We start from the raw sequence: 12,583 nt of genomic DNA, 5'->3' as shown, positions 1-12,583 counted from the left end.
CACGTATCTGTCGGCCCCCCGGGCTGGGGCGATGTGACTAACTAGTCTGTGCCAACGGACTGTGAGTGCCTGCTCTCCCGTGGTGGCTCATTATCGAAGAAACTACGTCCTGCGCGCTCAGATGCGGCTAAAGAACTAGGGCCGCCATGTGTGAATCTCTCGTCGCGCCCCCGGACAATAGTCCAGTCCACATGAAAAAGTAACAATATTAAGTAAATATTACCAGCCATTTACTACAATTTTTGATAATTTAAGTAAATATTAATAATAAATGAACATAATCAAACGTTACGTTAAATTAACCACATGAAAAAAACAATAATTAATTAGCAACAACAAAATTTAACTAATCATTACCAACAAATATAATGTTACATCATATTTATTATTATGATTATTAATAATATTATTGTAATTAATTTTCTAAATTCACAATAATCATAATAATAATAACAATATTAACAAAAAAAAGTAACATTAATAATAATCATAACAATAATAACACAAACAATAATAATAATCATAACACTAATAACAAAAACAATAATTAAAAATAAAATTAAAGAAAAATTTAATAACATTAACAACAACAACAACAACAACAACATCACCAACAATAATAATAAAAATAATATTCAAAAGAATATAAAAAAGTTAATAATAATAATAATAATAATAATAATAATAATAATAATAATAATAATAATAACAATTATAACAAACATATTTAAAATAATAAATTAATAATCAAAACAAAAATAAAAATTTAATAATAAAAATAATAACAATCACAATAATAATAACAATAATAATAAAAATAATAATAATAATAGTAATAATAATAATAATAATAACAATAATAATACAATTAAAAATAATAATAATTATTCATAAAAAAATGAAAAAAAATAAAAAAAAATAATATTCAGTCGCAGCCGCGGTTTTTTCTGCGACTGAACCGGGGTCTGGTCGCCCAGATCTGTGCGACTCACTTCGATTTTTTTTTATAAAAATTAAAATAATAAGATTCGAAAAAAATTACCTCGATTATTTGTTTGCGGATTGAACTTTTTAGTTTTTGCTCCAAAAATTTGCTTTTGTAAGTTTGTTTTTTAGTGTGATAAGAAAAATTTTAGTGACATTGTGGTATATATAGGAAATTTTAAGTCTAGTGGCAAAATCGCAATTTTTTAAAAATTTAAAGGCAAATTGTAATTTTATTAAGGGGTGACGATAAAATAAAAAAGGACGGTGATATTTAAGAATTGGGATTTAATATTGGGGGTTTCGACGAAAAAGAAAACTGGGGGAAAATGGGAGGCAAGTGTAAACAGTTGACCACATCGTTGAGAGCCGCAATTTGTATAGAATTCAAGACTGAAGACTGAATTAGATTTTGTTTTAATTAGCGGTCAACACTCATCATTACTCGTCCGTCCCTAATAAATTACAATAATTGAATTTTGCACAATTAATAAATACTCCCTCTTATTATATCCCTTAATTTCATATTTGTTTATTATTAATATTTCATTATCACTCTTAATTTGTATTTAATTTTTAATTTATAAGCTAAAATATAATTATATGAGATCTTATTTGATTCGTCTCGATTCAAGAATTATTAATATCAACTTTTTATAATTTTTAATATTAATTCAGAACAATTAGAGATATTAAGGGTCAAAATGTTGTTTCGGCAAGTGTGAAAAGCAAAATACGACTAATAAGTTGAATAAGAGGAAGTAATAGGACCATAGAAATTGTGTGGATAATATTATATACGAGTCTGCTCTTGTATGAGATCATCAAACCATAAGACGAGCTCATATAACTAGTTTATTTCTCTAAGTTATCACTTTAAGGTTAAAAATAGTTATTTTAAAACAACTAGTGATCACTTTAAGGTTATAAGAGATCACTTGAAGACAATTAATGTACATTGGGTCATTCAATAAAAATAATCTTACCATGAATCTGTTTTATTTGAGAATCTATGTACTCCCTCTGTTTTATTTCAAATTTTCTATTTGTTTTTTACATGTTTGTCAATGCACTGATTCAATACTTAATAACGACAATTATAAATAATTAAAAATTTAAAAAAACTAGATATTAATAAACCTTATGTTAAAACGAATCAAACAAGATCTCATAATGTTTTAATGCATGGATTAAGAATAAAATACAAATTAAAAGTGATTAATGAATAGTAACCTAAAAGCAAATGGGACATTTGAAAAAAAACGGAGAAAATATTATATAAGTGTAAAATTATGTGAATAAGAATAGAAAATGCTACAATTTTTTTCATAAAAAAATTATAGCAAAGTAAAAAAATAGATTAAAGGAAAATAAGCAATCTCATAAGGGACCGAGGGATACTGTAAAAGTCTTATGTGAATCAACTTAAAAATAACAAGTACTTCCTCCTATTCGTTTTATTTGTCCCATTTGGTTTTACAACACTTTTCATCAATCACTCTTATTATGTGATTTGTTCTTAATTTATAAGTTACAACATAGTCATGAGGGATTTTGTTTAATTCGTCTTATTATAAATTTTAATAATAACTTTTTATAATTTTTACTCCAGTACAATTAAAGATATTTCAAAATTAAAAATGTACATTGACAAACATGTTAAAATCAAGTAGGACAAGTAAAAAGAATAGGAGGGAGTATTTTCAATGATTATACTTAATTATATTTATCAAGTAAAAATACTTAATATTTTTTACATTTAAATATTGGTTCATACTAGACTTAATTGGGATTACTAATAAGAAAGACGAGTTCAAGTAGTACGAGTAGGTGTCTTTCACAATTTACATGTCATCCCACCTCGTGTACTCTTACTTGGCTACTTTTCTATTCATCATATGAAGTAGATTTGTAAATGCTTCCGTTATTATACATATCTCTACGCGCTTTTTTTTTCTTATGCCCTTAGTCAAATCCCTACAACATTATCCAACATAGGCCCACTTGATGATCAAACTATAAAGACATATGATTGAGATTTGGTAGAGGCGAAGCAAAAATTAGCATTTATAAATTAACTGTATAATTTTAAAAATTATAATTTTTCTAAAAATTTTATATCTTAAAACACTTAATATACACTATATAATTTAATATTTAGATCTCCAGTTATTTGGATCTTATGTGATTGAACATGTTAAACATGCTAGAATCTCCCTAATAATACTAATACATATGACAAAGGAAAAGCGAATGCACCAACAAATTCATCGAGATTAGAGAAAGCATTAAAACCTAATTTTAGAATTTGTTCCTTCATCATTTTATGGTCACTAGATCAACATCAGGAAAACGTACAAACTTGTTTTTGGTACTACATATTTTACTCCATAATTACTATGGTACATTATATTTTATATGAAAATTTTTATTATGTTTAATTTGTAATACAAAAGGCACATGTAGATAGTGCTAGGCTGCTAGCATAGTATATAAATTGTTGTGTTCATTTATGTGTAAAATTGATGGGATGAAATTCTATGGCATTGGTTAATAAGAGAATTAAGTAAGTAACTTAATGTTTATGGTGATTAAGTGTGATTTATTTGTTGAAGTAATCATGAAAGTTATTGGTTTTAATGGTGTTTAATGAAAAGTGCAAAGGGTTTTAGAAGATGCTTTGCTAGAGCAGAAACTATCAAAAGAATATTAAAGGTCGCTCGACCGAGTGATCTCTGGTGAGTCGAGCAAACAAACAGATTGTGTCCAGTAGCTGTCTGTAGCCCGCTCGATCGAGCGAGCTCTCTATTCTGGTGGAGCAATTCCTCGGATGCGCCTAGGATGCTGTTTTTGTCTCTTCAAGTTCTTGGAGCTGTTTCAACTCATTCATTATTCAACATTAAGCATATATTAAGTGAGCAATTATCATTTAGTACTATAAATAGAGAGCTCTCATACTCATCCAAAAAAAATTATCAAACACAACCCCTAAGCCAAACACATAGCCTATTATTTTTATCTCTTACTCAATTGTAATACTTTATTTGTAAGAGTGATTTACTCTTTTGAAATAATATAAACAAGAAACTACACACCACAGAGGACGTAGCCATCATTGGGTGAACATCTCTAAATCATTGTGTCAATTTTACAAATTTAATTTATCAAACGTTTGTTACTTCATTGAAGTTGTTATCGTTCATCAAAGTTCTTAACATCGTATCGATCTAGGCAAATTATTTCAGTGATAATTACAATTTTTATATTAACGTAATATAGAGAATTTCTACATATAAAAGGGAAAGAGTTAATCCTTCTAATATGTTGTGAAAACTAAATTCATATCACAAATATATAAAAGGAAAAATCTTCTACCATTAATCTAAGCTAGGATTCTCAGCATTAAATCAGTATTAGGGATGAGTAATCATTACTTAATTAGTTTTTTTTTCTAAAGTTTTTCACACATAAACATATATATAAGTTTCTCTATCACACACATATATGTATACATATTTAATTTTTTGATTTTTTTAATTTGATAATTATGGTTATTTATTGTTTTTGTAAAATAGAACTTATCAAAAAAGCTTAATATTTGTGTAATAATGATTATTTTTGGTCTCTTAAGAATTTACTTCTTTGAATTAAAAAAGCTCACAAGGAGCAAACTCCAAAGATTATAATTAGCAAAATCTTTTCCTATTGCACCTTTACAAAGAAGCCAAGAAGGTCAAAAGTGGGTCAAAGAAGGCAAATGAGCAAATTTGACTTGCCCCTAAACTATAATTAAAGCGTTTTAAATTCACCAAAAACTATGAATGATATCATGTGAGGGCTTTTTAACAGGTTTTAAATGTGCTAAATTTCATTTTAAATTAAAAAATTATGATCATATATTTCATAAAAAGTACAAAAAAACTATGAATGATATCCTATTTAGTAATCATTTTTTATTTTTAAATTGAATGATCATATAATTTTAAAATAATTATTTACAATTTTAAAATAATAAACTAACAAAATTAATTAATTATATAGTTTGTCTCATAGTGAGACGGTCTAATACAAGATTTGCTAATAAAAATAACACGTAATTTTCTATTTATTCTTCGACTCAATAAAAATCAATTTGTTTCATAAATGGTGTACACTTTACCCTTACATTACAGTATCTCGACTATGTTATTTTTGTATCTATAAATATGTATGACATAAATTTAAAAGAATTAAATCCCAAAATTAATAAACATTAATTAAATGAAAAACCTTAAAATTAAATTTGATAATCAAATTTAGGAAAGACCTAAAAAAAAGAAGGGCCAGCATGGCCATGGTGCAACAAACTATGAGCAATATGATCTCTAGCTTGAACAGCAGCCGCCGATCTTACCGGATTTTCCGGTACAATCTCATCATCAAAAAGCTCAAACGAATCATCGGTCTCGGGTTCGATTCCCTCATTCCTCATTTCACAAATATTATGAAGAACACAACAAGCTCCTAAAACCCCTGGCAATTCCTGTAATTTAACTTCAGTCCTTTTCTGTAAACATCCCCATCTTTTCTTCAATCTATAAAATGAATCTTTAGCTACCTTTTGAATTTCTTCAATCTTCTCGTTGAATGTATGTTGGGTCCATGTTAGATTTTGATGGGTATATGGTACTAACATCCAATCCATTAACGGGTAACCCGAATTACCCACCATCCATACATTGTTCAATGCTCCATGGGTAGCCCGTTGAAACAAAGCGGATTGCTCCATAACTTTGTCGTCGGGCATGGATCCGGGCCACCCGATACAAACATCGGTAAAAATACCGTTTGGATCCACCACACCTTGTACTGTAATGGAGTAACTTGTTTTCTGGTTACGTTCTGTATGGCGTTTGTTGAAATAAGCTCCGACATTCACTTTCGGAGCGATGATGGGTATATGGGTTGTGTAAATGGATCCTCCAACGTTGGGGATTCCAGAAATGGATTCAAATTTTGTTTTGATTTCTGCTAAGTTTGCTTCATCAGGCCATTGAACAAACCTCGGCATCATTACAGTTTTAATGGCGGAACAGACTTCTAATACAAGTTTATGGCAGGTTGAAATCCCTAACCCGAACCGTTTTGAAACGAGTCGAAGCGGTTCTCCGGTAGCTAACCGCCATATACAGACAGCGACCCGTTGATGAACGGGTATTGCTGCTCGCAACATGGTATCCTTTTTGGTAATTACTGGGTCTAATTCATCACAAATCATGTTGAATGTAGCTTTACTCATTTTAAATGATTTTTTGAATTCCTCTTCTGGGAAATCAGGATGACTGCATTTTTCCCACCAATCTTTGGATCTATCCTTAACCCATAACCTCCTCTGATGGGTTACCGGAGCAGTAGATGGATCTCCGGGTACAGGGCTTGAATTTCGAGGGCGTTTGTTTTTCTGTTTGGGTTGAACTACTTCTACTTTATTTAATTGTTCATTACTGACATTTGAATTTGAATAATAACTGTTTTGAGGATTCTGAAACTGCAAAAATTGGTGGGTATCTATATGTTCTTCCTCCATTGTAAACAGAGAAGAAAGGAAGTCTTTAATGGCGGATGGGTTTGATTCTTTATAATCATTCAAATCAACATCCAGAAAATCAGTTTGAATATCAGTACGAAGTTTTTTGAGAGGAGAATGAGAAGGGGAAGAGTTATGGAGTTCTGGGTAAGGGGAAGAGTAAAATTGGGTTAAATCTTCAGGAGGAATAACAGGAAAAGAAGAGATTTCCATGAAAATGGATAGAAAAAGAAGAAATGGGTTGAAATATAATTTGAAAAAATCGGAGAAAGATGAAATGTGAACGGAGAAAGATGATGTTGAATGAAAGGAGAGAGAAAATAAGTTGAATATATATGCAAAGGAAGCGTGTGCTGAAATGTGAACGCGCTGAACCAAGATTCCACTCCTCTGACGGTGACTACCCTTATGACCATTGAAATAATTCTTTTCTATTTTTTCTTTATTTTATTATTTTCTTTTCATGGAAATATATCTTCGATAGTTGGATTTTATTTTTATTTGGATAAGGCTCATTTATGTGTTTGGGTATGATATTTCGAGTCAGATTCTCTCATAGCATTAATGTATTATTTGATTTTTAGACACTATTTATCTCTTACTTTTAATGTGTATTTTATTATTAATCTATAATTTAAAACATAGTCAAGTGAAATTTTGTTTGATTTGTTTCAATGCAAGGATTATTCATATCAACTTTCTATAATTTTTAATCATATACAATTAGAGATATTAATGATTGAATAAGTAAGTGCATAAAACATATGGAATATTAGTAGTGAATTAGAGGGAGTAGTTGTTATATGTACTGTATACCAAGGGGCGGAGGATCGATCCCACATGAATTTCAAAATTCTTCAAAAATATGTTTTATTATATTTTGAATTGCAATTCTAAACTAAATTGTTAAAATTGAAATAGTTAAAATGTTCTAATTTATCGAGGACCATTATTGGAAAAAGAGACAATTAAATCATAGAATAAATTTTCTAAAATGAAAATTAAAATGAGCTGAATTTTTTATATTGTAGATTTTAATTACATTTACTTTGATTTTAACGTTTGATCCCATTAAATAAAAATCATATAAAATAAAATCATAATTTAGTATAGTAGTTAAAAAATATTCCTTTAACCTTTGTGACTCTCGACATGAGTTCGATATTCATTATTTATATTTATGTTGTTTTGTTGGCACGTGTTTTACGCGGTGGGGGAAAACATCACTTTTAGTTATTTCTTTGGCTGATATGGAAGCAATTATTTGGCAACGTTTGGGAATTTGGGAAAAGGGGATGAAGCTTCTTCAAATAGTGAAAATAGTGGGGGATAACTCAATAAGAATATGATGACGAAAACAATATTATATTTTTTGATGATTATCTTTTTCGAATAAACAAAATACAAATGATAAAAAGTGAAAATCCCATTCGATAACAACAAATCTTCCTTCTATTTTTCATTTTAGCCTTTTGATTATTATTTTCATTATCTATGTAATCAAATGTGATATTATTATATTCAAATTAAAATCTACATTTTCTTTCCTTCTCTCACTTTTTATTTTAATAATTTAATTTAATCATATGTGTGTGTTGATTATAGTTATAGCAATCCATTTAGATGATATTTTTTCCTTCTAATTTATATATTAGGAGTATATTATAGTCTATTAGTCATATTTATCAATTCAGTAGCTTTTACAAGTCGGGATCTAGGAAAGGAGGGAGATAGGAAACAAATCATAATCGTACGATTATTAGGATCGGGGTTCTACCTAGAATCATTGAGAGGGTAGGATCTAAATCAGTAAAATTGAATTGTAGGATCGTGTGATCCTACAAATATACATTAATGTACTTCGGATTACTGATTATAATTATATTTGTTCTTTTTAAAAATTTTAAGGTGTAAGTAAAAACTTGTTTAACTTCATCTATTAAGTTTTGAAAAAAAATTGTATAATTATTTTTAAACTGCAAATCAAGAAAAACTTGATATATATATATATATATATATATATATATATATATATATATATATATATATATATATATATATATATATATATATATATATATATATATATATATATATATATATATATATATATATATATATATATATATATATATGATCAAGTTCAAGTGAAAACAAAGCTTATATAAGTACCGTAAGAACCAATCTCTCCAAAACAAATGTGTTACTTTTTCATAGAAACGTGTTACTTTTGGACAAAAAAATGTTACTTTTGTTTTTAAAAAAATTTGATACATTTTACCACAAAAGTGTTACTTTCAAAAAAATATAAATGCAAAGTAACACATTTTTTCGAAAATTATTAGCTTTTACGTTAAAAGTAACACCTTATTGTGAGTTTTTTTCATAATTTTTTTCTTAAAGTAACATTTTTTTTGCCTAAAAGAATCCTTGTTTTCAAAAAAAAGTAATATTTTTTTTTGCCTAAAAGTAACACCTTTTTAGTAATAAAGTAACACTTTTTTGTTAGACAAATTAATTCTCACGATTCTCATATAAAGATGGTTTTCACTTGAACTTCTTCATATATATATATATATATATATATATATATATATATAGATATATATATATATATATATAGATATATATATATATAGATATATATATATATATATATATAGATATATATATATATATATATATATATATATATATATATATATATATATATATATATATATATATATATATATATATATATATATATATATATATATATATATATATATATATATATGTAAAATATGAATTATATAATAATATTTTACGATTGAAATTATCAATGTAGAACCAAATCGCTGGATCGTAGGATTGTAGAATCGTGTTATAATCCTATCACATAATCTCTTGAGTTAATTAGGATTGCATGATTCAACCACGATTCGGATTAAATATTTATTTTTAAATCATAAGATCGTAAAATCTTAAATCAAAATCATACTAAAAAATTACTAAAAATAAACGGATAGAGTGACGAGACTATCAATGTTTTGTTCACTTTAGTTACGTTAAACTAAGGTCGTACTATTCAATACAAATAATATGTTGTTTTACTTGTTTAGTTCACTTTAATTATGTTGAATCAAGCTCATGCTATTGACCCAAAAAAATAATATGTTGATTAGTTTACTTTAACTTGTTTCATAATATTGTGATCAAATATTGCATTAATTAGTTTACTCTAATTATGTTAAAAGAAAGCTCATTTTAATGAGTTGATTTTGTTAGATTATTGGCGACTTAGTTCACTAAGTAATCAAAACATGATTAAAAGTCTTAAAACGTTTTAATTAGTATTAAAAAAGGATGTATAAGTACCAAATATTGATTGGTTTGTCGGGAATCAAGTTAGTATATTAGTACAATGTACTATTAGTAGTGGAAATATAGGATAACAAGTACATGGAACATTAATAAAGTAGGGGACCAATAGACAAGTGGTACGTAAAGTCAAAATTGTCAACCTACAGGCTGCTCGACCTAAACTTGGTCGAGCGGGGGTCGAGCGAAGTCTTTGACCCTTTTTTCGTGAGCTATTGTCTGTTGTTTTGACTTGCTTAGTTGTTTTCCCACTTTTGCGCTGCTTTTCCTATAAATACTCCCTCGTATACTTGGTCTAAAGTTCAGAAGTCTTAGAGCTCCAAATCTTGCTTTAGTTTTCTCCGTAATTAGCTCCTATCTCTTAAATTTTAATTTGTATTTCTCGTTTAAACACATTTATATTAATCCTAATTGGTCAATCATCTTAAATTTTTATCTTGATTATTTCTTTATTATTGTCATTCATTATATTAACTTACATTATTTGTTTTCTATACTAAGGTACATCATAAACAAATTAAACACTCATCTAAACCTTATTTTATGATCACCTCTCCTTTCAATTTTTTTTTTATTTTTTAAAAGGAAGAAGATACTATTAATTAAAATCCAGATGGCATTTACAATAATAGTCATTGAAGAAATTCAAAATACATTGAACTGACATCTAATTTTAACTAAATTACTATATTTTTTTCACCATTAATTTTTTGATATATTTTTAAGGTTAAATAAACAAGGCTCAAGTATAATTAGCAAAAATAAGTTTAATTCAGTTCTTAAATACTTCCTCCCTTTAGTTAAATCAATTCTTAAATAAACAAGGCTCAAGTATTATAGTTGAGAAATTTAATTAGATAGCCAACAATACAATCATACTTCTCGTTACATTACGTTATTCATACTATTTATCGTTCAACCTTCTTTTATAAAGCATATTGCGGCTAATAAAGTCAAATAGGATTTTATTTGAATAGTTTAATCACATATTAATTTTCATAACAATATGAGCTTTTTAATAATTATTAGTTATGTATAATTCAATATATGAATGATCAAAATAACGCTTTGAGATGCGTAAAAAGACAAATGTGTATACAATCGATGCTACGGTAAAGTTATCTCTATTAGACTGACTTAATGCATATTTATTATGTTAGAGTGATCACTTCTAAACTTAAAATAATTACTAGGATGGGCAAGTGGGTGCGGTATGCCCTCCCCCATATCCATATCAACCTAAAATTTTCATACCCACCACCTACTCACCACCCATGCGCGGGTCAAGTTTTCATATCCACACCTGCCCACTTGAGCATGTATTCAAATATATTCCTACCCTCTATGACCAATTAGGTATACCCATCATGAGTATATCCACTATATATCTGCGTCACATTCACTCTAAGTCCACGTTATATACTTCATAAACCCTTACAAATTTAATTGTATATTTAATAAAGTTTACAGTCCGTCTATGTAAACCATACAATGTGATAAAGAAAAATTAATATTCTTTTTTTTGTCAATAGATTCTAATAAAAAATGTAAATTGATATAAATTAGTACATTGTAGATATAGCTGGGCGAATATAAGGTGGGGCATGTGGGTATGGGGCTGGGCGGGTATGGCCTCGTACCCACCACCTACCCACTACCTATGGCAGGTAGGACTTTTCATACCCATAACTGTCAAATACATCTATTTCGGTGATGAGACGAGGAAGTGTAAGAGACACTTAAAATACCCGGAGTGGAAGTGCTATCAAAATCAACGGTCCACGAAGTGGAAGTGAGATGTAACCCTTCCATGGAAATAACAAGAAGTCCTACAACACAACACGTTAGCCTTGCCAGGGGGTGATCTCCCGAAAAACCCCTCCGACGCTCAAGTCAGATTGAAGATGAGAGATCAATGAATAAATGATAATAAATTGAACGCCAGGATGTAGATATCAGGATAGTGGTTGTTTATATTTTGGTGTACTGATGAAGAAGATGGTGAGTAGAGATCTTGGCAGAGTTTTGGTATGGTGTTATTTCTTAGGGATGTAAATGGGGATGTTAACTTCTATTTATAAGGATGAAGAAGCAGTTATTGCAGAGAATAGGTTGGACTTCATGGGTATCATGACAGTTGAGGGGAGGATATGGTTAGTTACTGTGATGAGTGAGTAGTTACTTTAGGATTTTAGAAAGTTACTTACTTATTGGTTAAGCATACTGCACAGGATGTCATAAAAGCCCCTTGACTATGAGTCAAGATCAATTGGTAAGTCAAAGGGTAGTTAACTAGTTTTACAATGATAATTATTAAATAAATAACGATTAAATGTTACCATAACATTTAGCTACACGCATGAAGGATGATGTAAGAGAATCCGCCCACAGAGTCGCAACATCTTTCTTTATGCGAAACGGATAATGATCTTTAAATGTGGATTATAGAAACCTCGGAGATTTTTCAAAATTGATAATGTCCCGGAAATTTCCCGTCACAATACCACGGGAAATGATCGCAGAGACGTATGAATTTTGGGCTTGATTTGGGTCATCTTGGTTGCAGCATCTTAGATCATTAGTTGAAATGCCGCGGGTAATGTCCGTGGAAACGCGTCACTGCTACGGTAAAAAGCCGAATCATTTACTTGGCCTCAGTTTGATCAGGAT

At 28.8% G+C, this 12,583-nt stretch overlaps 1 protein-coding gene across 1 annotated transcript; it reads right to left on the bottom strand.

Moving 5' to 3' along the window:
- Nucleotides 1-5,081: 5,081 nt before the first annotated feature.
- On the bottom strand, nt 5,082-6,863 carry LOC130815372 (protein ANTAGONIST OF LIKE HETEROCHROMATIN PROTEIN 1-like). The gene has a single exon (XM_057681823.1). It carries the CDS (start codon nt 6,761-6,763, stop codon nt 5,291-5,293), a length of 1,473 nt encoding a protein of 490 aa, XP_057537806.1. The 5' UTR covers nt 6,764-6,863; the 3' UTR covers nt 5,082-5,290.
- Between the last annotated feature and the right edge of the window lie 5,720 nt (nt 6,864-12,583).

This window comes from Amaranthus tricolor, chromosome 6, assembly GCF_026212465.1.
Source record: "Amaranthus tricolor cultivar Red isolate AtriRed21 chromosome 6, ASM2621246v1, whole genome shotgun sequence".
Classification (NCBI taxonomy): domain Eukaryota; kingdom Viridiplantae; phylum Streptophyta; class Magnoliopsida; order Caryophyllales; family Amaranthaceae; genus Amaranthus; species Amaranthus tricolor.
The sequence above is the reverse complement of the archived record's forward strand: the minus strand, read 5'-3'. Positions and strand labels throughout refer to the sequence as shown.